This window comes from Mastomys coucha, unplaced genomic scaffold (genome assembly GCF_008632895.1).
Source record: "Mastomys coucha isolate ucsf_1 unplaced genomic scaffold, UCSF_Mcou_1 pScaffold21, whole genome shotgun sequence".
Lineage (NCBI taxonomy): Eukaryota > Metazoa > Chordata > Mammalia > Rodentia > Muridae > Mastomys > Mastomys coucha.
Window position 1 is genome coordinate 39,621,304 of NW_022196904.1, and position 27,640 is coordinate 39,648,943.

The following is a 27,640-nucleotide window of genomic DNA, read 5'->3' on the forward strand; positions in this document are numbered from 1 at the left end:
ATAGAAAAGAAAGTGGGGAAGAGCCTCGAGCAAATAGGCACAGGGGAAAATTTCCTGAACAGAAGACCAATAACTTATGCTCTAAGATTGAGAATTGACAAAAGGGACCTCGTAAAGTTCCAAAGCTTCTGTAAGGCAAAAGACACTGTCAATAGGACAAAACAGCAACCAACAAATTGGGAAAAGGTCTTTACCAACCCTATATCTAATAGAGAGCTAATATCCAGTGTATACAAAGAAATCAAGAAGTTAGACTCCAGAGAATCAAATAATTCTATTAAAAATGGGGTACAGAGCTAAACAAAGAATTCTCAACTGATGAATACTGAATGGCTGAGAAGCACCTAAGGAAATGTTCAACACCCTTAGTCATCAGGGAAATGCAAATCAAAACAACCCTGAGATTCCACCTCACACCACTCAAAATGGATAAGATCAAAAACTTAGGTGACAGTAAATGCCTTCGAGGCTGTGGAGAAAGAGAAACACTTTTTCATTGTTGGTGGGATTGCAAGCTGGTACAACCACTCTGGAAATCAGTTTGGTGGGTCCTCTGGAAATAGAACATAATTCTACCAGAGGACCCAGCTATACCACTCCTGGGCATATACCCAGAAGATGCTCCAACATGTAATAAAGGCACATGCTTCACCATGTTCATAGCAGCCTTATTTATAATAGCCAGAAACTGGAAACAACCCAGATGTCCCTCAACAGAGGAATGGATACAGAAATTGTGGTACAATGGAGTACTACTCAGTTATTAAAAACAATAAATTTAAGAAATTCTTAGGGAAATGGATGGATCTGGAGAATATTATCCTGAGTGAGGTAACCCAATCACAAAAGAACATACATGGTATGCGCTCTCTGATAAGTGGTTATTAGCCCAGAAGTTCAGAATACTTGAAGTACAATCCACAATCCACAAGAAACTCAAGAAGAAGGAAGACCAAAATGTGGACACTTCATTCCTTCTTAAAAGGGGGGATAAAATGCCCATGGTAGGAGTTGCAGAGACTAACTGTGGAGCAGAGACTGAAGGAAGGGCACGCCAGCCTGATATAGCTCTCTCCTGAGAGGCTCTGACAGTACCCGAGTAATACAGAAGTAGAGGCTCACAGCCATCCATTGAACTGAGTACGGGGTCCCCAATGAAGGAGTTAGAGAAAGGACCGAAAGAGCTGAAGGGTTTCCAGTCCCTTAGGATGAACAACAATATGAAGTAACTAGTACCCTCAGAGCTCCCAGGGACTAAACTACCATCCAAGGAGTACACATGGTGGAACTGATGGCTCTGGCAGCATGTGTATAGTGGAGAATGGCCAAGTCGGTCATCAACGGGAGGAGAGGCCCTTGGCCCTATGAAGGTTCTGCCACCAGTGTAGGGAAACGCCAAGACCAGTAAGCTGAAGAGGGTGGCATGCCGAGCAGGTGAGGGGGTAGTGAACAGGTGTTTGTTCTTGTTGTTGTTTTTTGGTTTTGTTGTTTTTTTTTTTTTTTTTTTTTTTTGGAGGGGTAACTGGGAAAGGAGAAATCATATGACATGTAAATAAAGAAAATATCTAATAATAAAAGAAGAAGAAGAAGAAAAAGTGGAACAGGATTATAGATATTAAGGACTTAGCAAAAACAGTATTTCTGAATTCTTAATTTAAATCCATTTTGTATTTATTTCAGTTATCTACAAATTATGACCTTTACTGTTATGAGAGTAGCTGGTGCCCTCAGTTTAAACACTCAGTGTCTCAGGCTATGTTAGAAACAGAACTCTAAACTCAAGTTTCTTTCAGTCATAAGCCTAGTTTTTCTCTGCTAGAGGAAATGGAAAGCTAGAAGTATGACCAACAGCTGCTTACAGCCCTGGAGGATACCAGCTACTATCATAACAGTAGAAGAACATGACTTGTAGATAGCTGAAATAAATACAAAATGGATTTGAATTAGGAATTCAAAAATACTGGCTTTGCTGCTGGGACTGTAAGCTGGTACAACCATTCTGGAAATCAGTTTGACAGTTCCTCTGCAAATTGGACATAGTACTGCCAGAGGACTCAGCTATACCACTTCTGGACATATCATATACCCAGAAGATGCTCCAACATGTAATAAGGACACATGCTCCATTATGTTCATAGCAGCCTTATTTATAATATTCAAAAACTGGAAACAACCCAAATGTCCCTCAACAGAGGAATGGATACAGAAAATGTGGTACATCTATACAATGGAGCTATTAAAAACAATGAATTAAAACTAAGCTATTAAAAACAATGAATTTATGAAATTCTTAGGGAAATGGATGGATCTGGAGAATATCATCCTGAGTGAGGTAATCCAATCACAAAAGAACACACATGGTATGCACTCTCTGATAAGTGGACATTAGTCCAGAAGATCGAAATACACAAAGTACAATCCACAAACCACAAGAAACTCAAAAAGAAGGAAGACCAAAGTGTGGATTCTCTATTCCTTCTTAGAAGGGGGAACAAAATACCCATGGAAGGAGTTGCAGAGACTGACTATGGAGCACAGACTGAAGGAAGGACAATCCAGAGACTGTTCTACCTGGGAATCATTCCCATATTCAACCATCAAATACAGACACTATTGTGGATATAAGCTGACTGACAGGAGTCTGATATAGCTGTCTCCTGAGAGGCTCTGACAGTACCTGACTAATACAGACGTAGAGGCTCACACCTATCCTTTGTACTGAGTACAGGGTCTCCAATGAAGGAGCTAGAGAAAGGACCCAAGGAGGTGAAAGGTTTGCAGCCCCTTAGGACGAACATCAATATGAACTAACTAGTACCCTCAGAGCTCCCAGGGACTAAACCACCAACCAAAGAGTACACATTGTGGGACTAATGGCTCCAGCAGCATATGTAGCAGAGGATAACCAAGTAAGTCATCAATGGGAGGAAAGGCCCTTGGCCCTGTGAAGGTTTATGCCCCAGTGTAGGGGAATGCCAGGGCCAGGAAGTGGAAGAGGGTGGGTTGGTGAGCAGGGTGAGTGGGGGGAGAACAGGGTTTTTTGTTTGTTTGTTTGTTTGTTTGTTTTCATTTTTGTTTTTTGGGTTTTTTATTTTTATTTTGTTTTATTTTTCTTTTTTTCAGAGGGGAAACTGGGAAAGGAGATATCATATGACATGTAAATAAAGAAAATACCTAATTAAAAAATATTGGTTTTGCTAAGTCCTTAAGCTTAAATCCTTCCTCTGCAGGTCACTTTGGTCATATTTCATGACAGCAAGAGTGATGCTAACACAGCACCTGACTATACCATGCATTGGCATGCATTCTAAAGACTTCATATCCTAATAAAAATAATCTTTCATTTTCATGTTTATTACTCTTCTATTCACAAAAACTAGAACAGATAATGAGCCTAGAAGTCCAACATCAACATCAACAAATTATATATATATAATTTATTTTATATATAATTTATTCAGCTTATAAAAACAAAATTGTGAAATTTTCATGTAAATGGCTATAACTGAAAAAATTATGAAGGCTCTTCTGGTACAGACTGTATATATGGTCTTTCTCAACTATGGATTCTGCAATATATGAGACTAGCCTGTCAGGTTAGATGTACACACTTGTGCAATAGGGGCAGTATAGTTATATAGGTAACTTGTACTCTGATTGGATTTGAAGCTCACTCCATATGAAGTAATAATGGCCTAATGTTAGAAATCAGTTCAAAAGCCCTAATTGGGAAAATATATGAAACTATAGTAAAACTGAATTCAGTTTTTGAACTACATTGACATGCTGTTGAGCTAAACTCTGAATATTTATATGTATATTATTGTATGAACATAACATTCAATCTTAATCAGAGCAGCTTCTTTGTTGAGAAAATTCTTATGAAATAAGGGACTCATGGCAGTACAAAGTAGTGAGGATAAGTAATAGTTTAGTGTTTTGTGCTAAGAGAAAGTCATTTCCATCAACTTCCCTGAGGCTCAGGTAACACTGCAGAAGAAAAGTCAGAAAGAATATGAGAAAAGGTAAGGTAACACATGGAACTTCAAAATGGCATCTCCTCACTAAGATACAGTCATTTCAGTCACAGAAACAGAGTAGGTGGGTATACCCACCCAGGTTATTCACAAAAATATTCCCAGGAACAACCACGCATGGATAGAGGTTGAATCCTCAAAGGGCTACTTCTCCCAGATGAATAATTAACTTGAAAGGGATTAAAGGAGAGAAGAAATTATGGCCTTCAATAAGGTACCCATTAGTAACCAAATCAGGTGCCAATAAATAGATCAAATGACCCAATTGGCACAGAGAATAAATGTTACAAAATAAAAATCATAATGTCAAAAAGGAACTGGGAGAGGAGGAGATTGACAGAGATGAGAGGGATAGTGGAGAGAACTGAGGGGAGTAATCAGGATACATTGTGGCATAAATGGAATTATCAAAGAAGTCAATTAATATTGAATACCCAGGAACCCTGCAAACACAGCAACAGCCAGCTCTAGGTGCAAATTACTTCTACTTTACTACAATTGATAAGGCTCCACACTCTGTGTTACTGAGGGTGGAGGAGTCAGAGATGACTTAAACATATAATGTAATAGCCCCTAAGTAGGTACATTATTGATAAATGATACTTGTGTTCTTCCTAATCACTCAATTTTAGACCATCTATTTCCTGCTGAAACAGAAATGCACAAAGAGATGGAAATTTTCCATTTCAGGAAACACAAGTGACTGAGGTACTGACTAAAACTATGCTTTTGGAGACAGTGCCTGTCCCCACACACTTACCTAGTCAAGGAGAGTGGGAGAATACTCACAATAGCACCATGTCTCAGCAGTATAATTAAAGATTGGGGGAAATTATAAAGGGAACGCACTACCTTGGTTCACTGGCTTCCAGTCCAGTGCAATCATGAGGGACTTTTTATGACTTTTGCTGCAGAAACACGTAAGGCTCATTGGATTCTCCACCTTGAGATTTAGTTGTATGGTCACAGATTAAGAAAAATAAATCGCTTTGGAAGGAATGTCTCAAAGGCATCTTACCTGTCCTCCATTCTTCATATAGGGGGCAATTAGCTGCTCTGTCCAAGAGAAGAGTCCCCTGAGTCAGTTGTCAGTATGAAACACTTTTTAGCAGCAGAGTACCTGATGCTTGTGGAGGGATAATTAGGAGAGGCAGAAAGACCTGTGGTTTCTTATACTTGGATCTGCCCTGCATGCCGTTCCTTTGAGTCATGCTCTTCACAAGCCTGTTCTCAACATTTGGCCTGGCTCCTATCTCTCCTGCTCTGGTCACACCATCCCCTGTGGCTCCTGTGACCTGTTAGTGCTTGTTATTTTTTAACTTCTTGCATCCAGAATGTGAACAGTGCCAAGCAATGTGAGCTAGTGATGTAGCATTATCTGGGTATCAGACCGAACTCTATGCTGGCAGAACTAGCAATGATAATGCAACAAACATAAAAAAAAAATGATAAAGAGGGGCTACAGATTTCTTTGAGTTAATTTTGTATTCAGCCACTTTTCTCAAGGTATCAGCTGTAGGAATTCTCTGGTAAAATTTAGGGAATCACTTATGTACACTATCATATCATCCTCAAATAATGATACTATGACTTCTTTCCTTTCCAATTTGTATCCCCTTGATTTCTTTTAATTGTCTTGTTGCTCTAGCGAGAACTTCAAGTACTTTGTTGAATAGACAGAGAGATTGGGCAGCCTTGTCTTGTTCCTGGTTTTAGTGGAATTGCTTTATGTTTCTCTCCATCTAACTTGATGTTGGCTATTGGCTTGTGTATATTGCTTTTATTCTGTTTAATTATGTGCCTTGTATCCCTGATCTAAGACTTTTAATATAAAGGGGTGTTGGATTTTGTCAAAAGCTTTTTCAGCATCAAATGAGATCATCAAGTGGATTAGATTGATGTATTTTCATATATGGAATCATCCCTGCATCCATATGAAGAAGCCTACTTGCTCATAGTGGATGATGTTTTTTGATGTGTTAATGTATTCTATTTGAAAGTACTTTATTCAATATTTTTGCATCAATGTTCATAAGAGAAATTGGTCTGAAATTCTCTTTCTTTGTTGAACCTGTGTGGATATCAGGGTGAATCTGGCCTCATAGAATGAGTTTGACAGTGGTCCTTCCATTTCTATTTTGTGGAATAGTTTAAGGAATATTATTATAAGCTCTTCTTTGAAAGTGTGGTAGAATTCTGTGCTAAAACTATCTGGTCCTGGGTGTTAATTGATTGGGAGAATTTTAATGACTTTTTCTATTTCCTTAGCACCACTTACATTGTGTCCAATAAATCTGGGTATACCTTGCATTCACTATCATTGAATTCTTGAAAGTCTTAATTTCTTTGCTGATCCAAAGATCATTGAGTAGAGAGTTGTTCAGTTTCCATGAGTGTGTAGGCTTTCTGGTGTTTCTGTTGTTGAAGTCTAGCTTTAATCCATGGTGGTCTAATAAGATACAAGCTATTGTTTCACTTGTCTTGTATCTATTGATGCTTGCTTTATGACCGACTATATGGCCAATTTTGGAACATGAAAAAAAGGTATTTTCTTTTGTGTTTGAGTGGAATGTTCTGCAGATACCTTCTGAGTCCATTTGATTCATAACATTGGTTATTTTCTTTATTTCTCAGTTTATTTTTTTCTAGATGATCTACGGATTGGTTAGAGTGGAGTATTAAAGTCTCCCACTACTAGTGTGTATAGTTTAATGTGTGATTTAAGCTTTAGTAATGTTTATTTTGCAAATATATATGCCCTTATGATTGGGGTATAGATGTACAAAACTGAGATATCATCTTGGTAGATTTTTCCTTCAATGAGTATGACATATCTTTCTCTGTCTCTTTTGATTACTTTTTGTTAAAAATATTTTTATTAGATATTAGATGCCTACTCTAGCTTGCTTTTTGGGTCTGTTTGCTTGGAAAATGTTTTCCCAGCTTTTTACTGAGAGGCAATATCTATCTTTAGTGCTAAGGTATGTTTCTTGTATGTAACACATTGATGCATCCTATTTTCACATCCATTCTGTTAGCCTATGTGTTTTTATTAAGGAATTGAGTCCATTGATGTAAAGAAATATTAATAACCAGTAATTATTAACTCCTGTTATTTTGATGTTGGTTGTATTAGTATTTGTGTATTTGTGTGTGATATAATGTGTGTGTGCACAAATGCATGCTTGTATACACATATGCTTCCCTTGTTTTGCTTTTGACATTATGTAATTATTTATTTTCTGTTTTTTCTTGGGTACAGTTATCCCCCTTGGGTTGGAGTTTTCCTTCCAGTATATCTGCAGGACTGTATTTTGGATAAATATTTAGATTTGGCTTTGCCTTGTTTTCCCCATCTATGGTAATTGACAGTTTTGTAGGGTATAGCAGTATAGGTTAGAATCTGTGGGTTTTTTATAAGTTAAAAACCCATGCTCTTCTAGCTTTTAGAGTCTCTATTGAGAAGATTCTAAATTGAAAGAATTTAATAGAAGAATTGGGAGTAATTCTCATAGGTCTGCCTTGGTATGCTAGCTGGCCTTTTACCCTTACAGTTTTTAATTTCTTTCTTTCTTCTGTAGATTTAGTGTTTTGATTATTATGTGCTAGGAGGATTTTCTTTTCTGGTCCCTTTGTACATTACTTAGCCTTTTCCCCTTGCAGTATTTAATATTCTTTCTTTGTTCTGCAGATTGGATGTTTTGATTATTAAATAATGGAAAGATCTTCTGTTATCCTCCAACCAAATTCAGTTCTATATGTTTATAGGCATCTCTTTTTTTAGGTTGGGGAAACCTTCTTCTATGATCTTGTTGAAAATATTTTCTTGTTCTTTGGGTTTGACTCTTCACCTTCTTCTATTCCTGTTATTCTTAGATTAGGGTTTTTCATGGTATCCCAGATTTCCAGGATATTTTCTGTAAGGAAATTATTAGATTTAACATTTTCTTTGACTGATATATCAGTTTCCTCTATTATATCTTCTACACCTGAGATTCTCTCTTCCATCTACTCCTCCATTCTGTTAGTAATGCGTGTACCTGCTATTCTCTTCCCTTGGGTTTCCATCTCCAGGATTCCAACAGTTTGTATTGCCTTTATTGCTTCTTTTTCCATGTTAAGATCTTTCACAGTTTTATTTATTTCCTTCAACTTTTTAATTATATCTTCTTATACTTCTGTAAGGGATTTGTTTCCTCTTTTAAAGCCTCTACCTGCTTGATTGCATTTCCCTGTATTTCTTTAAAGTTTTTTTTTTCATTTCTTATTTAAAGGCCTCTATCATCTTTATAAGATTGGATGTAAGGTTATTTTCTTTTGTTTTTTGTTGTATTAGGATGTCCATTGCTTGCTGTAGAAGGATAGCTGTGCTCTGGATGTGTCATATTGCCCTAGCTCTTATTGATTGTGTTCTCATACTGTCCCTTAGCCTACCCTTAATGAAGCTGGTGCACTAGGCCTCTGGTGTATAACATGAGGCTGAACAATGTAACTAAGGAGGCAGTGCAAGTCTCCCAGCAGGTGGAGGTGCCCTCAGAACAAGAAGGGAAGATGATTGGAGGGGAGGGGAAGGCAGGAAAAGATTGATTGGACAATGGAGATTCCAGGGGGCAGCAAGCTATTCAGGGTAGCTGGGTGTGTCCCATAGATTGGCAATAGCAATGGACACAGTAATGAAATCTAACCTGTGTGGTTCTGGTTAGCCAGTCTGACAAAGGTGGGTAGAAATGTAGTCTGACTGTGTTAAAATTTCTTGATCTGTATTATTTCAGTCAGTTCTATTCTTTTAACTTTAAATTTCATAATACCATTTTCTTTGTAGTAGAACACTGTCCACTATGGCTTATCCATTCATCAGTTGAAGGATATTTAGGTTGAATGGAGTGTCGGTATACATGGCAGAGAAGGTATCTGTGTAGTAGGATGTCAAGTCCTGTGAGCATGTGCCAAAGAGCAATATAGCAGGGCAATACAACGGATCACTTTAAGGTATTTTAGAATTCTCCAAACGAGTTTCCATAATGGCTACAGCAGTTAGCAATCCTACTAACAGTGACTGGGGACTGACTGGAACTTTAACTGGCTTGATCTTGTGCAGGAATCCACTGCTGCTGCAGATTTGTGCGTTTAACAGTCATGTCTTGGACAATAGGCGGCATTATACCAAAATCTTTCCCATTCTGAAGTTCTTTTATTCTCTCCACTGCCCTCACTTATTAGCCTATACTTTTCTTTGATATCTTCTTGATTTTGTTCTTTAGACATTTGTTAGAAATTGTTGGACACTGTGCAGTAGGGAAATAAAGGGATGAGAGAGACCTACATCCTGCCAGAACTCAGAGACACTGTAAAGGCCAAAGTGGGAGACTTCTGTGTGGCTTTCCATGCCACCAGGTGGGTGTCTGGCTGGGGAAGCCACTAACCCCAGTTCAAAGGGGTGAAAGGGAGCAGTTTGTGGTTCCTGGGGCTCATGAAGGCCAAGAATGACAGGTTCTAGCTCTTGGGCATTGTGGGACATTACAGAAGAGATGAGAATGGGTGGGGGCCCCCGGGGTGGCAGTGGCCCTGGGCAAAAAGGAAAAAAGAGGGAGGGGAGAGAAGTGCTGGGTGGTTCCCAAGCAGGCAAGAGTCCTTAGTTCAGTCTGGTGCCTGGAAATGCTAGGAGGCTTTCCTGTGGGAGATTAGATGTGGCTCTTTAGGGGAAGGCCTATTCTATTGTTTCAGCACAGAGAGTCTAGATGAAAGGAGGCAGCCATAGTTTTAGAGTTTTATTGTAGGAGAGAGAGAGAGAGAGAGGAGAGAGAGGCCAGTCATGGTCAAGAGAAAAGGGAGAAAAATAGAGTCCAGCAATGGTCACATGGAGAGAGGGGAAAGGGATGGAGAGAGAGTAAGCAAGAGGTGAGAGTAAAGACAAGAAAGAGAGAAGAGCTTAGGAGAGAGAGGAGGGGCCAAGCTAGCCCCTTTTATAGTGGGCTGGGCTACCTTGCTGTTGCCGAGTAACTGTGGAGCAGGGCATACCTGGTTGTAGTCAGGTGACTGTGGGGGTGGAGTTCAGCCAGAATGCTAGGATCTTGGGACATTGCCCTATATGACTGATCTACAGGTAATAGAGGGCTTTTGATGTCAGGCACCTAATGTCTGGGGGCACAGTTCACTGTTCTGTCCCTTGTAGAATTTTCAGTGCCTAGGTGAGTGGGCAGCTGTCCACAGCTCTTCCTTCACTCTGCTAATCACCACTGAATGGTGGGTATTAGGAAAAAATTCTTTTTGCTGCTTTGTTGTCTCACCTGTGAACATTGACTTAGAGTTTGTTGGTGTGGCCCACTCATTGTATAACAGTGTGTCCTTGTATTTTATTTTCAATTGCATTTTATTTTCAATTGCTGTGCTGGCAGAGCTAAGGGCTGGCAGAATATTTGATATTATCCTTTCTGTGGCCCATTGTCAGCTCTCTCTATATAAATTCTCTATCCTTCCTCACTTGCTCAAAAGATGATTCTCTGGTAGAATTTTGGGGGTCACTTAAGTATACTATTATATCATCTGATATTTCTAGCAGAGTTAGAAAGAGCAATTTGCAAATTAATCTGGAATAACAAAAAACCTAGGATAGTGAAAACTATTCTCAAAAATAAAAGAACTTCTGGTGGAATGACCATCCCTGATCTCAAGCTATACTACAGAGCAATCATGATAAAAACTGCATGGTATTGGTACAGTGACAGGCAGGTAGATCAATGGAATGGAACTGAAGACCCAGAGATGAACCCAGGAAATGAAAGAGGAAAACATTTGAAATGTAAATAAAGAAAATATTTACAATCCCTCCATACACAAATCCCACCAGGAGAGAGCTGGTCTCCCAGGAGTGCTCTCACTCCTAAGCTCAGAAGGGGGAGCACCACTTTCCCTCCAATAACAGTCCAAAGCAGAGGCATACAGGATACAGAAATAGTGGAACAGCTGGGAACAGAATCCTTCCAGTCTCCATCTGCACTCAGGACAGCCCTCTGTACCTAAACCCCACTCAGGAGAGAGCTGGTCTCCCCAGGAGACCTTTCCCACACCTAAGATCACAAGCTTGCAGGCCCCAGGAGGGAAAAGTTCCAGTCAGAGACAGCAAGGCCAACTAACACCAGTGATAACCAGGTGGTGAGAGGCAAGTGCAAGAACCTTATCAACAGAAACCAAGGCTACTTCTCATCTTCAGAACCCAAATCTACCACCACAGCAAGTCCTGGATCGGTCAACACACTGGAAAAATCAAGATTCAGATTTAAAATTACATCTCATGATGATTATAGAGGACTTTAAGAAGGTCATAAATAACTCCCTAAAAGAAATACAGGAAAAACAGGTAAGCAGGTAGAAGCCCTTAAAGAGGAAACACAGAAATCCCTTAGAGAATTACAAGAAAATACAACCAAACAGGTGAAGGAAGTAAAGAAAACCATCCAGGATCTAAAAATGGAAATAGAAACAATAACAAAAACACAAAGAGGGACAATCCTGGAGATAGAAAACCTAGGAAAGAGATCAGGAGTCATAGATGCAAGCATCACCAAAAGAATACAACACATAAAAGAGAGAATCTCAGGTGCAGAAGATACCATAGAAAACATTGACACAACAGTCAAAGAAAATGCAAAATGAAAAATGGTCCTAACCCAAAACATCCAGGAAATTCAGGACACAATGAGAAGACCAAACCTGAGGATAATAGGTAGAGAAGAGAGTGAAGATTTCCAATTTAAAGGGCCAGTAAATATCTTCAACAAAGTTATAGAAGAAAACTTCCCTAACCTAAAGAAAGAGATGCCCATGAACATACAAGAAGCCTACAGTACTCCAAATAGTTTGGACCAGAAAATAAATTCTTCCTGTCACATAATAGTCAAAACACCAAATGCACAAAACAAAGAAAGAATACTAAAAGCAGTAAGGGAAAAAAGGTCAAGTAACATATAAACACAGACCTATCAGAATCACACCAGACTTCTTGCCAGAGACTATGAAAGCCAGAAAACCTTTGGCAGATGCCATACAGACCCTAAGAGAACACAAATGCCAGCCCAGGTTACTATACCCAGCAAAACACTCAATTACCATAGACAGAGAAACAAAGGTATTCCATGACAAAACCAAATTTACAGAATATCTTTCCACAAATCCAGCCCTTCAAAAAATAATAAATGGAAAACTCCAACACAAGGAGGGAAACTACAACCTAGAAAAATCAAGAAAGTAATCTTTCAACAAAACTAAAACAAAATAGCCACATGAAGAGAATTCCAACTCTAACAACAAAAATAATGGGAAGCAACAATTACTTTTCCTTAATATTACTTTTTCCTTAATAATTACTTTTCCTGTTAATATCAATAGACTTAATTCCCCAAAAGAAAGACATATACTAACAAACTGGTTACATAAACAGGACCCAACATTTTGTTGTATACAGGAAGCCCACCTCAGTGACAAAGACAGACACTACCTCAGAGTAAAGGGCTGGATAACAATTTTCCAAGCAAATGGTGCCAAGAAACAAGCTGAAGTAGCCATTCTAATATCGAATAAAATCAACTTTTAACCTAAAGTGATCAAAAAAATGAGAGACACTTCATACTCATCAATGCTAAAATCTACCAAGATGAACTCTCAATTCTGAACATCTATGCTCCAAGTGCAAGGGCATTGACATTCATAAGAGAAACTTTACTAAAGCTCAAAACACACATTGCACCTCACACAATAATAGTGAGAGACTTCAACACCCCACTCTCAGCAATGGACAGATCATGGAAACAGAAATTAAACAGAGACACAGTGGAACTAACATAAGTTATGAAACAAATGGATTTAACAGATATCTATAAAACACTTTATCCTAAAACAAAAGAATATACCTTTTTCTCAGCACCTAATGGAACTTTCTCCAAAACTGACCATATAATAGGTCACAAATGAGGCCTCAACAGATTCAAGAAGATTGAAATTATCCCATTCATCCTATCAGATCATGATGGACTAAGGCTGGTCTTCAAAAACATCAGAAAGCCAAGATACACATGGAAGCTGAACAACTCTCTACTGAGTGATAACTTGGTCAAGGAAGAAATAAAGAAAGAAATCAAAGACTTTGTAGAGTTTAATGAAAATGAAGCCACAACATACACAATCTTATGGGACACAATGAAAGCAGTGGTAAGAGGAAAATTCATAACTCTGAGTGACTCCAAAAAGAAACTAGAAAGAGCATACACTAGCAGTTTGACAACACATCTGAAAGCTCTAGAACAAAAAGAAGCAAATTCACCCAAGAGGAGTAGATGGCAGGAAATAATCAAACTCAGGGCTGAAATCAACCAAGTGGAAACAAAAGGAATTATGAAAAGAATCAACCAAACCAGGAACTGGTTCTTTGAGAAAATCGACAAAATAGATAAACCCTTAGCCAGACTAGCTAAAGGGCAAAGAGAAAGTATCCGAATTAACAAAATCAAAAATGAAGGGAGACATAACAACAGAAACTGAGGAAATCCAAAATATCATCAGATCCTACTACAAAAGCCTATACTCAATAAAACTGGAAAATGTAGATGAAAGGGACAATTTTCTAGACAGATAGCAGGTACCAAAGTTAAATCAGGCTCAGATAAACTATCTAAACAGTCCCATAACCCCTAAAGAAATAGAAACACTCATTAAGAGTCTACCAACCAAAGAAAAAAGCCCAGGACCAGATGGATTTAGTGAAGAATTCTATCAGACCTTCAAAGGAGACCTAATACCAATACTCCTCAAACTATTCCACAAAATAGAAACAGAAGGAGCACTACCCACCCATTCATTCTATGAAGCCATAATCATGTATATACCTAACCCACACAAAGACCCCACAGAGAACTTCAGACCAATATCCCTTAATGAATATTGATGCAAAAGTACTAAATAAAATTCTTGCAAACTGAATCCAAGAACACATCAAAATTATCATCCATCATAATCAAGCAGGCTTTATCCCAGTGATGGAGGGATGGTTCAATATAGGGAAATCCATCAACATAATCCATTATATTATCAAACTCAAAGAAAAAAACACATGATAATTCCATTAGAAGCTGAGAAAGCATTTGACAAAATCCAACACCCTTTCATGATAAAAGTCTTAGAAAGATCAGGAATTTAAGGCCCATAACTAAACATAGTAAAAGCAGTATACAACAAACCAGTAGCCAACATCAAACTAAATGGAGAGAAACTTGAAGCAATCCCACTAAAATCAGGGACTGAGTACTACTCAGCTATTAAAAACAATGACTTCATGAAATTCTTAGGTAAATGGATGGATCTAGAAAATATCATCCTGAGTGAGGTAACCCAGTCACAAAAGAACACATATGGTATTCACTCACTGATAAGTGGATATTAGCCCCAAAACTCAGAATACCCTAGATACAATTCACAGACCACAGGAGGCTCAAGAAGAAAGAAGGCCAAAGTGTGGATACTTCAGTCCTTCTTAGAAGGGGGAACAAAATAACCACAGGAGGAGATACAGAAACAAAGTGTGGAACAGACTGAAGGAACGGCCATCCAGGGACTGCCCTACCTGGGATCCTTCTTATATACAGTTACCGAACCCAAACACCTTGTGGATGCCAGGAAGTGCTTGCTAACAGTAGTTGCATGTAGCTGTCCCCTGAGAGGCTCTGCCAGAGCCTGACAAATACAGAGGCAGTTGTTCCCAGCCAACTATTGGACTGAGCACAGCGTCCCCAAAAAAGGAGTTAGAGAAAAGTGTGATGGAGCTGAAGGTGTTTGCAGCCCCACAGGAGGAACAACACTATCAACCCACCAGACACTCCAGAGCTCTCAGGGACTAAACTGCCAAGCAAAGAGTACACATGGAGGGACCCATTGCTCCAGTTGCATATGTAGCAGAAGATGGCCTTGTCAGATATCAATGAGAGTAGAGTTCTTGGTCCTTTGAAGGCATGATTCCCCAGTGTAGGGAATGCCAGGCTGGGGAAGCAGGAGTGGGGGAGTAGGTAGGGGAATACCTCATAGAAGCAGGGGGGATAGGATAGGGGGTTTTCAGAGCAGAAACAATGAAAAGGGATAAAATTTGAAATGTAAATAAAGAAAACATCTAATAAAAAATAAAGAATCCTTTATTTAACACTTTCCTTGATCTCTCTTGAGCTTCAAGGTAGGTGTCTCAAGCTTAAACTCTGATCAGATCTTCCTGGATATTCTCTTCCATCAAGCCACTGAAAAGATGAAAACACATACACACACTACATACACCCGCATCACCAAAATGATAACAAAAAATCTAACCTTTCCTTGCCACTGATCTTGCATTCATTAAAATATCAGAGAGGAGATCTACCTTAAGCAGGGATGGTGTTACATGGAATGAGTTGTTTTATTTTAATTTGTATTTATTTTTTGTTTATTAGATATTTTCTTTATTTACATGTCATATGATTTCTCCTTTCCCAGTTTTCCCTCAAAAAAAAAAAAAACCAACAACAACAAACCCCTATTGCCTTCCCCCTCCCCCTGCTTGCCACTCCACCCTCTCCCACTTATTGGCCCTGGAATTCCCCTACATTGGGGCACAGGCCAAGGTGACCGACTTTGCAATCCTCTACTATACACATGCTGCCAGAACAATCAGTCCCACCATGTATAGTCCTTGGTTGGTGGTTGAGTCCCTGGGAGCTCTGAGTACTAGTTAGTTCATACTGTTGTTCGTCCTAAGGAACTGCAAAACCTTCAGCTCCTTCAGTCCTTTCTCTAAGTCTTTCATTGGGGACCCTGTACTCAGTTCAATGGATGGCTGTGAGCCTCTACTTCTGTATTAGTCAGGTACTGTCAGAGCCTCTCAGGAGATAGCTATGTTGGCTGGATTGTCCTTCCTTCAGTCTCCCCGCTCCATAGTTAGTCTCTGCAACTCCTTCCATGGGTATTTTGTTCCCCCTTTTAAGAAGGAATGAAGTGTCCACATTTTGGTCTTCCTTCTTTTTGAGTTTCTTGTGGATTGTGGATTGTACTTCAAATATTCCGAACTTCTAGGCTAATAATCACTTATCAGAGAGTGCATATCATGTGTGTTCTTTTGTGACTGGGTTACCTCACTCAGGATGATATTCTCCAGATCCATTCATTTCCCAAAGAATTTCATGAATGTTCATGAATGCATTGTTTTTAATAGCTGAGTAGTACTCCATTGTGTAGATGTGCCACAATTTCTGTATACATTCCTCTGTTGAGGGACATCTGGGTTGTTTCCAGGTTCTGGCTATTATAAATAAGGCTGCTATGAACATGGTGGAGCATGTGGCCTTATTACATGTTGGAGCATCTTCTGGGTATATGCCCAGCAGTTGTATAGCTGGGTACTCCGGTAGAACTATGTCCAATTTCCAGAGGAACCACCAAACTGATTTCCAGAGTGGTTGTACCAGCTTGCAATCCCATCAGCAATGAAGAAGTGTTCCTCTTTCTCCACGACCTCTCCAACATCTGCTGTCACCTGAGTTTTTTATCCTAGCCATTCTGACTGGTGTGAGGTGGAATCTCAGGGTTGTTTTGATTTGTATTTCCCTGATAACTAAGGATGTTGAACATTTCTTTAGGTGCTTCTCAGCCATTCGGTATTCATCAGTTGAGAATTCTTTGTTTAGCTCAGTACCCTATTTTTTAATAGGGTTATTTGGTTCTCTGGAGTCTAACTTCTTGAGTTCTTTGTATACATTGTTTATTAGCCCTCTATTAGATATAGGATTGGTAAAGATCTTTCCCCAATTTGTTGGTTGCCGTTTTGTCTTATTGACAGTGTCTTTTGCCTTACAGAAGCTTTGTAGTTTTATGAGGTCCCATTTGTCAATTCTTGATCTTAGAGCATAAGCTATTAGTGTTCTTATGAATTTTAAAAACATTCTTTCTCTGATCAGACCCAGCTGCTTCCCACGCAGACATGGAGCCCACCACACAGCATCTTTCCTTTCTGTCTTGAGCCCCAGAGCTTGGCAATGAAATTTTTCCTATTTCAAGACAGAGATGGAGAGGTTGAGGGATAACATTGGTAGGCAGATTTTAGGACAAAGATTTTTCAGGAAAAGCTGTTTGAGTTGAAGACTTTCTTAGTAGGCACTCGATGTCCTTCCAAAACAGTTTCAAAGCTGGGTCCCTTTCTTAGTCCAATTTGCTCCTTAGGTTGATAAAATCTAGGGATTCTTGCACAATGTCTTAGTTATTGTGTTTCTTCCAATTAAGTTTTATGTTCATATCTTTCCTAGTCAGTGAATCTTTGTTGCATATAATTGGTTTACTGAAACTCCTGGAAGATACAATGCAGGTTGCTTAGGGAAGAGTTCTCATCAACAATCTTCCTCAGTTCTGGACTCTGTATTCCTCAAACTGACTGATCAGGCAATGTGCCCACCAGTACAATAGCTGCAAGTCTGGTAGTTGGGTAACCCATTGATTCATGAGTAGATGTGAGACACACTCCCTAGAAGGGAATTCACCATCAGAAAGCTGGGGGACAGTGAGATGGCTGATCAGGGAAAGGGGCTTGCAGCAAAAGCCTGAGGACCTAAGGTCAATCCCAAGATCTGTAAAAAGTGGAATGTTGTAGTTCATTTCTGTCATTCCAGTATACCCATGGAGAGATTGGAGGCACAGAAAGGAGAACTGCCTAGAAGCATTCTGGCCAAGTATGCTATGAGTAGCTGGCCAAGAGAGACCATACCTCAAAAACTAGGTAAAAGAACTGATGCCCGAAAGTTGTCCTGTGACCTGCACATGTGTACCCCACATGTATAGGTACCCCATATACAACACACACACACACATACACACACACACACACACACACACACTCACACGATGCTACTATTTAAAAAAAAAAAAAACCTACAACTGTGGAGTTCCTAGACTTTAGTGGGAAAGCTACTGTTGTAATTTTCTATATATAATGTATCCATTGAATTGCCTTCTAAACAACTATGGTTTTGCCCATAGATTCATGTTTCAGGATATTTGATCACACTGTGAACCCCGAGATTGTGTTATTTACTGGAAAAAAAACTATTTCTAGTTGTGGTGTGGTTCAGCCCTAGCATCCACCTTTAATCCAAAGAGTTTTCTGTAAACAGGTTTAAATAAAGTCAACCATACATCAACAGGTAGAGCAAGCAACCAGTTGACAGGGACTGACATAGGGGAAAAACATGAAGAGTAAGAGAAAGTCAGGAAGATGGATAGAGAGACAGACAGGAAGTAGAAGGGAGGGCAATTCAGTTTGAGAGGGTTTTGAGATGGTGTGGAGGAGTCCTTGCTCTTTAGGATGTTGGCCATTGAGGAAGGTCATCTGGGTGCTTTCTCTCCTCTCTGAGCTAGCAGACTTTCACTCCCCTCAAAAAAAAAAAAAAAAGATTTCGTGTGTGTGTGTGTGTGTGTGTTTATTGTTTCTGAGACCTGTAAGCACACTCACTTAAGAATTTTTGTCCATGGGTAAGGCAAGAGTGGTAGGTGGATGGAGGAGCACCCTCATAGAGGCAAGGGGAAGGAGTTTTAATAAATAAAATAACTAATTAAAAAAACTTTTGTTCAAAAGTTTTCTTTGATCTGTGCATATTGTGCTCTTAATCGTGCTTCCACTGGAAATAACACATAGTGCAACTTTAAAATTAAAATACTATTTTATAGAAAAAATAGACTGAAGGAATGGCCAACCATTAACTAGCCCAACTTGAAACCCATCCCATAGGCAAGAACCAATCCCTGACATTGTTAATGATACTCTGTTATGCTGGCAGACAGGAACCTAGCATAACTATCCTCTATGAGGCTGTATCCAGTAATAGACTGAAACAGATTTAGAGACCTACAGCCAAATATTGGACTGAAGTCAGGGACTCTTTTGGAAGAGATGGAGGAAGGATTTGAAGGCCCTGAAGGGGATGAAAACCTTAGAGGCAGACTAACAGAGTCAACTAATCTGGACCTCTGGAAGCTCTCAGTGACTGAGCCACCAGCCAAAGAACACACTCACACAGACTGGAACAAGGCCCCCAGCACACATGTAGCAAATGTGAAGCTCAGTCTCCATGTGGAACTCCCAACAACTGGAATGGAGGCTCTCCCTAAAGCTGTAGCCTGACTATGGTATCCTTTCTCCAACAAGTGCAACCTTGTCTGGCCCAACCTCTCAGAGGAGAAGGGGAAATGGGATGGGGGAGGGTTTCAGTAAGGGGAGACCTGGAGTGGGCAACACTTGGAATGTAAGTGAATAAATAGATAGAAAAGTGATCATATTTTTTAACTTAAAAAAAAGAAAAAAGAAATGTTACTAAAATATGAATGATTCAGGAAATAAATGCTGTAGACTCTAAAGAATGATGTAAACTTAACAGGTTTAATTTAAAGGGTACCTAGTCTAGAGGACCTCATTAAAAATTTGTCATAAGGAATTAGACAGAAAGAAAGTTACTCATGGCAAAGGCAAGGAAGAGAGAGAAAGAGAGAGAGAGAGGAAGAGAGAGGAGAGAGAAAGAGTGAGAAGAGAGAGAAAGAAAGAAAGAAAGAAAGAAAGAAAGAAAGAAAGAAAGAAAGAAGGAAGGAAAGAAAGAAAGAAAGAAAGAAAGAAAGAAAGAAAGAAAGAAAGAAAGAAAGGAAGGAAGGAAGGAAGGAAGAAAGAAAGAAAGAAAGAAAGAAAGAAAGAAAGAAAGGAAGGAAGGAAGGAAGGTAGGAAGAAAGAAAGAAAGACTGGACCACAGGATGATAAGTAGGGCACTGTAAAACAAACCACAGAGGACAATCTCTCTCCATTTTCATGTGTGCATGGATGTTGACAGATCTTATTACTAAACCTGACAGCACTCTTCTAATGCTGAAAATGAAAGACACGGTGAACTTAAAGGTGAGGACTCTACTAGGGGAATTTAACAGACTTCTCTTGAGAATGCATATTTGTTTACCAAGCAATTTACATAAGAAAGACCATCACTCCATATATTCTTTATAATCTGAAGAAAATAATAATTGCTATGATTATAAAGTGTACCTGTTTAACTCTTGAAACAAAAGTATAGGAACATTACAACAATGGAGGCATTCCAAATGGACAGAGAATTTTTACAGAATCGAATATCTGTTTTGCACTATAAATTTCAGTGACTAAAGAAGTACAGTCCTTCTCTGCGCATCCTTTAGCCTTTAGATGAGTGAGGGATTTGTCAATAGTTGTCAATAGATCTCCTCAACCCCAGAACACTTACATAGAGTCCCATCAAAAGGCAATGGTGAAGTCTGAGTAACACAGCTCCAAAAATACTACAGTCAGTATTTGTATGACAAGTCTTGTATCTATTAACTTTCACAAAATTGCTTATTTTTTAACTGACTGAATATTAGGAAACAAATTGAACAAAATTGTGAAAATGGCCCACAGAGATAAGAAAAGAAATTTTTTTTCTAAAATCTACTTTTGTCTGATCAAAGCAGCTCTCGGTTGCTACACTACACTGCTTTAGGTTCTTCAGGATTTCGTGAAGGACCCCTGTCTTCACTTTCTTCTTCAGGTGTGTCCTCCATTGCTCTTTGAAGAAGAAGTTTCAGAGTCTTCTGTTGGAACTTCCGCTGATGAATAAAGCCAACAAGGAAGTAAACGAAAGGGTTGGCACAACTGTTAATGCAGGATAGGGCTAGTTCCACATGAAAATAATCACAAACTCCAACATATCTCAGAGTTTTACTCCATTGGATGCTCAAGGAGATCCCAAAGGGAAGACAGCATATCAGGAAGAATAACACTGTGAGTGCAATGGTCACATACAGCCTGGTCACAGGGATCCGCTGGGAGCCACAGAAGATCCTGACAAGTAGGATGAGGCTGGACCCACAGAGAACCACAAATAAAACAATTGACCATGAACCAGTAATTGAATCAAATGTGAAACACCAAGACGGGTCAAGACTATTAAACAGTAAGCTACATCCCACCCCATCCATAAGAGCAAACAATAGGGACAAAGCCCAAAGCAAGACACAGGTGACAGATGATGTGTGTTTTGGTCGTTGGCAGCGGTACCAGATGGGCCACATGATACACAGGCAGCGCTCAATGCTGATGGTGCTGAGAATGCTCAGGCCAGAAAGATAAGCAAATTTTGCCAACACTTCAAAAATGAGAGGGATCTTGAAAGAAATGGAATATTTGGTGGAAATGATAGCAAGAAGGTAAAACAAAAACTGAGAGTGCAGGAAGAGAAAGTCAGCCCCAGCCAGGTTGAGGATGTAGACAGAGAAGGCATTCCTGCGTATCTGGAAGCCCAGAAACCACAGCACTGTGGAATTTAGTACCATCCCAACAGGGGAAATGATGAGGGAAAGAAGGCTCATGACTTGGATCTTGAAGTAACAATCATCAGTTTTAATGTAATTGCTTCCATTCAGTTTTATGATGCCAACCGTAAGGGCTGAGGCGTCTGTATCCATGCTTAGAAAATGCATGCTTCTGAAATAAAAATAACATAATAAATAAATAACAAAATAAATAAGTAAATAAGTAAATAAATAAGGACATGAGTACATGCTATCTGTGTACTCTCTGATTCTCAGGACTACACTGCTATGTGGTAATGACTGACTTGATACATAAGGGAGAGAAACGGGATCATAGAGATTAAGTACTTATCAAAACCAGTATTTCTGGAGTCTTAATTTAATTTAAATCCATAGGCTATCTACAGCCTATGTCCTGTGCTGATATGAGAGTAGTTGGTGGCCCCAGTAGAAACACTCAGTGTCTCAGATTGTGTCAGAAATAAAGAACTCTGAACCCAACTTTCCTTCTGTCCTAAGGCTGGTTCTCTGCTGCAGAAACTCAGAAGCCGGAAGCATGATCAACAGCTATTGTCTGATAACAGTCCTGACAGAGAAGAGGCTATCAAATTGGGAAAATATGGAAATCATAAGTGACAGTCAGGAAGGTAATCTCAAGTCATACTAAGGCCAGTATAAAAAGAACTAAACCTACAGGCTAGTTTGGCTCAGTCTCCATTTCACACTTGAAACTAGAAAGAAGGGAAGCCTTTGAGGACACTAAGCACTTTTCTGTTGTCTATTACTATATCACCAGTGTCCATTTCCCTACTAAAACACAGTGAGTAACTGAGAATTTTCACTCATTTATTATTATTATTAATATTCACATATTTTATATATATACACATATATTACATATATGTATATCATATATCATATACAAATTACATATGTTATAATTATTCACAAATGAGTAAATTAATGATAAACCCAACGGTCGCTACAAATTTATATTAAACGTCTTTGAAAATATTTTAGAGCAAGTTTAGTTCCACAAAACACATAGGAAAATGAGGAAAATATCAATGTTGATGGCTCTGATAGAGGACATTCTACTATATTTGGAAGAATGACCTACACTGCAAGATGGCTAATCATCATTATGACTTTGTCATTCCCCAATGCAGGAATATCTACTAAATGGCTACATTGATGACCTAGAAGAGTTTCAGCCCAGAATTAAGCATTGATTCTGAGATTAACTGAATTTCTAACACTCTTGAAGGATAAAACAGCAAATCTGGAGGAAGATAAAAAGAAGGAAGAGGGTAACAAGTGTGCTAAATAGAGAGAATTTTGACACAGAATAATCTAGAAGGGAAAACACCTCAATAGAAGCCATCTACCAGACATGGTATCTTAATTGTGGAATACCAGACTCTAGGGGCTGGGCCAGGAAGATTTCGATGAGTTCAAGGACAGTCTAAGCTACACAGTGAGTTCCAGAAAAGCCTGGGCTGAAAGAAAAGAGGAGTAAAGGCAGGAAGACAGGAAGGGAAGAAGGAAGGGAGAGAGGGGGATGAAAGAAAGTAAAAAAAAGAAAAAGAAAAACTCAATTTTGGAGACCCTAGGTAACCTTTGTGCAAAGAATAGGTCTGAGTTGCAAACTAAAGCACACCATTCCATGATGTTATTACCATTAAGGATTTTCCTTAACCTACAGAAATATATGGAAGCATTTCAAATGGACATGAATTTAAAAAGCAAGCATCAAGTATCAGAAGTAGAAGATACATAAAGAATGCTGATGTGCAGCAAAGGCTGCAGGAGCATGAGACAGTTTACTTGCAAAGTAAACCTATCAGCAAAATAAGAGTTCTGTTTAAACATCTTAGAGCTGGAAGAACAGGAAAAGATAATGTTCCACACCCTGAAAGAATGTAACTGCCAATCCAGTGTCACACCCATCCTGACAGAAACCACAGTCCTGGTTTATACCTCTTAGGACTACTCTAGCTATCAACCTAGACACTCCAACTTGGTCTCCTGTCCTCAAATGTTGTTCCTTTGTGATTCCATCAAAAGTATCTAGTCCATTACTACAAAATGACCAAGAATGAATGCCGAAAGAACTAACCAGATATCAAACTTCAAATGCCCGTCTTATCACAAAATTACAAACAAAATGAAAAATAAAAACAATAAGTCTCTTGAAAAGATCATGAATCTTATAGTATGTATCTCCACTGAGTATAATTTAGATGAAGCTTAAGATACAGGATTCAAAAGAACAACTACAAGAATGTTCAGGAGTTCAAGTAACTCAAAGAGAATTTGAATAAGCACCTGAATGAACTTAAAGAAGACAGGAATAAATACCTGACTGAAGTAAAAACAACACAATTGGCTAGAAGAAGATCAGCAGAAGATTCATAACTAGGACAAAATAAAGATCTCAAGTTTTTTTAAAAAATTAAGAAAATACAGACATATCACCAAAGAAAAAATATGAATATCTGCTAACATTTTGAAAAGTGTTGAACATCAGTGGCCATCAGGGAAATGTAAATTAAATTTCCTTGAGATTCTATCCTATCCCAGGCACAATGGATATTGAGAACCCAAAGAACGAGAAATGATGATGAGGATATAGGGAAAGAAGAAGACTAGTGTACTGTTGTTGGGGAGAATCACCTTGTGCTACCACTGTAGAAATCAGTATGGTGATTCCTCAGAAAGTGAAAGAGAACTCTTATGGTAACTGTATTAGTTTTATGTCAACTTGACATAAGCTAGAGTTACCAAAGAGGAGGGAGCCTCAATTGAGAAAATGTCTCCATAAGATTAGACTATACACAAGTCTGTTGAGCATTTTCTTAGTAATTGATGGGTAATGGTCCAATCCATTAAGGGTGGTGCCATCTCTAGGCTGATTGTCCTAGGTTTTATAAGGATCAGGTTAAGCAAGTCGAAAGGAGCAAGCCAGCAAGCAGAACTTCTTTGAGGCCTTTACACGAGCTCTTCCTCCAAGCCCTTGCTCTACTTGAGTACCTGTTGACTTCCTGCAATGATGAACTCTAATCTGGAAGCTTAAACCACATAAACTCTTTCCTCCCCTAGTTACTTTGTCCTTTGTATTTCATCACAGCCATAGCAACTCTAACTAAGAGAGTACCTGACAATATCGTGCCTTGGTATGTATCCTAAAGACTTTATATCCTAATAAAAATAATCCATGCTTATTGATGTTCTGTTCACAATAACTAGGATAATCAGCCTAGATGATCATCAACTGATGAATGCACAATGAAATAATGCACATATAAATAATAGGACTTTTTTCAGCTGTAAAGACAAATTATATTGTGAACTTTTTATGTAAAGGGCTATTACTAGAAAAATTACAATGAGGTACAAACTCCAGGAACAACAAAAAGGCAGATGCCATATATTCTCCTTCTGTGAATGCTAGCTTGAAATCTCTAATTTTTGTGTTCTTCTAGGATTACCCGTGAAAACAAGGACACTAGAAAGAGGTCTTTGGCAGAGGATGCTTTAAGGGAGGCAAACAAATGAAATGCAGAAAGTGTGAAAGTACAAAGAGAGATTTGTGTGTGTGTGTGTGTGTGTGTGTGTGTGTGTGTGTGTCCACGGAGGCTCCCTAAACAATGTAGTCACTTGTCATTCCTTTTGTTTCTCCATCATAAATGTATATCCAGACTTCATTGCTCAAGACACTACTCACCTTGAGTGTTCAAATTATGTAGAACAGGCTGATACTGAGATGGAAATTTCTTCCCTGGTAGCCAGTTTTCACATTCCCAGAAAGTGCTATGCAGGCTACTGTGGAACAAACCAGACGTATATTGTCTTACTCAGCTATGAATTCTGCAATTTGTGAGACCACCCAGCCAGGTAACATGTACACACTTGTCAAATAGTGGTAATATAGTGATAAAGATAACTAACTGCACTTCGATTAGATTTGAAACTCACTCCATATGAGAGAATAATTGCTTAGCACTAGAAGTCAGATCAAAAATTTAAGATTAGAGAATTCATATGGACTATAGTGAAACTGAATTCATTTGTTGAACTAAATTGTCATAGTTCATAAACATAAATAGCTCTCTGAATATATATATTTACTCATGTCACTAAATTTAACCTTAATCAGAGAAGCTTTTTTTTTGAGAAAATGCTTATAAAAAAAAAAAAAAGATTCATGGCAGCACAAGATACTAAGGATAAGTAATGGTTGAGTGTCTAGTCCTAAGAAAGTCATGTATACCATCTTCACTTAGGTTCATATAACATTGCAGAAGAAAAAGCCGGAGAAATCTGAGAAAATAAAAAATAAGGAAAAAGCTTCAAAATGTCATCTTCTAATCAAAACACAGTCATTCCAGTCTGAGACCTAGAACAGTTGTGAATATCTGCACAGTCATGCACAAAAAGGTTCCCATAAAGAGTCAGGCAGAGTTGTGGGATGGATTCTGGAAGGGCTGCATCTCCTAGCTGAATAATTAACAGGGAACAGATTAAAGGAGAGGAGCAATCATGGCTTTCAATCATGTACCTATTAGTAATCAAATCACATGCCAATAAGATAGTTCAAATGTATCCAGCACCCACATCAGGCCTCTCACAACTGACGATAAATCCATTTCCGTAAGATAAACTGTTTTCTCTCTTCTCCCTTCTTCAGGCATCTGTGTGCCCATGCACATACAAGCATGCAGACACATTCACATAAATTGTGTATGGATAGGGGAGATCAAGAATGCTAAATGACATTCAAGACTCAACAGAAGTAAAACAAAGAAATTTTAAAGAAAAATGTAAAAGTGAGGGGAACAATTGGATATTTCATTAAATATGACACAAGAATGATGTGTGTGTGTTCTGACATTAGTATCCACTAAAAGTATAGTAAAAATTGTACAGTTTTTGGGATAACTAAAAATGCAAATGAAACAGAACTGATAATATGTGTGTTGTTGTTCACTGGGTGGGCAATTCCAATGTGTCAAGTGAGAAATAAGTGTCTATAGCTGCTCTGGAAAAAAAGATAGTTCAAATGTCCCAATTGTCAAATATTACAAAATAAAAATCATAATCTCAAAAAGGAACTGAGGGGGGAAGATTGACAGAGATGGGAGGGATAGTTGAGAGAACTGAGGGGAGTAATCACGGTATATTGCGGCATAAATGGAATTATCAAAGAAAGCAATTAATCAACATTAAATGCCAGGCAGAGCACAGGGACCCTGCAATCACAGCAACAGCCAGTTCTGGTGCAGATGGCCTCCACTTTACTACAACTGATAAGGCTCCACATTCCGTGTTATTGGGGAGGGTCACACATGTCTTAAACATATAATGCAACTTTCCCTAAGTATGTACATTATTGATAAATGACAATTAATTGTGTTCCTTCCTTCAACATTTTTAGACCATATGTTTCTTACTGATAGAGAAATGCACAAAGGAATGGAAACTTTCCATTGCAGGAGACATTGGTGACTGAAGTGCTGATTAGATCTTTGCTTTTAAAGACAGTGCCTATCCCCGCATGCTTGCCAAGTCAAGGAGAGTGGGAAAATTCTCCCAAAAGCACCATGTTTGAGCAGTTATGATTAAATAAGGATGGGAAGTAGTACAAAAAGGAAGAAACTACCTTGGTTCACTGACTTCCAGAAGTCCTGCTGGCCAACCAACAATGCTGTCGTGAAGGACATTTTATGACTTCTGCAGAAACACATGAGGCTCTTGGCATTCTCCACCCCAAGGTATAGTTATATGGTCACAGACTAAGAAAAAAGTCTCAAAGAACGTCTCAAGAAGCACCTTACCTTTTTTTACCAATCTTCTTGTGAGAGGTGGTAAACTGGACTGTTGCAAAGAGTCCCCTGAGTCAGTTGTCAATATGAAACAGTTGTAGCACAGAGACTGCAGAGAAAACTGGTGCTTGAGGAAGGATAATCAAGAGGGAAAGAAAAACCTGTAGTTTACTGTACTTGGATCTGCCCTGCATGTCATTCCTTTGACTCATGCTCTTCACAAGCCTGTTCTCAAGATTTGGCATGGCTCCTATCTCTCATCCTCTGATCGCACCAACCCCTGTGGCTCCTCTTCCCTCTTAATCCCTCTAGTTGTTGTTGCTGTTGTTGTTGCTTTTGTTGTTTTAATTTCTTTTTTTTTAATTTTAGATATTTTCTTTATTTACATGCGAATTTCTCCATTCCCAATTTCCCCTC

General features: G+C 38.8%; 2 protein-coding genes across 3 annotated transcripts in view; both read right to left on the reverse strand.

The window, feature by feature from the left end:
• The window catches only part of LOC116102260 (mas-related G-protein coupled receptor member B3-like), a 35,348-nt gene extending 10,125 nt beyond the window's left edge, over positions 1-25,223 (reverse strand). The window contains exon 1 of one of the 2 annotated variants that reach the window (XM_031386751.1): positions 25,126-25,223. Coding sequence is in view for 1 of the 2 variants with exons in the window: in XM_031386750.1 (XP_031242610.1) it covers positions 5,056-5,066 (11 nt within the window). In the remaining variant the exon portion in view is untranslated. Of the gene's footprint in view, positions 1-5,055; positions 5,206-25,125 lie in introns of those variants that run through there. The other variant, XM_031386750.1, reaches the window with a different exon arrangement.
• Positions 20,011-27,345, reverse strand: LOC116102261 (mas-related G-protein coupled receptor member B2-like). The gene is made up of 3 exons (XM_031386753.1): positions 27,236-27,345; positions 25,126-25,220; positions 20,011-21,570 (listed from the first exon to the last, which is right to left on the reverse strand). Exon 3 carries the CDS (start codon positions 21,564-21,566, stop codon positions 20,574-20,576), a length of 993 nt encoding a protein of 330 aa, XP_031242613.1. The 5' UTR covers positions 21,567-21,570; positions 25,126-25,220; positions 27,236-27,345; the 3' UTR covers positions 20,011-20,573.
• Between the last annotated feature and the right edge of the window lie 295 nt (positions 27,346-27,640).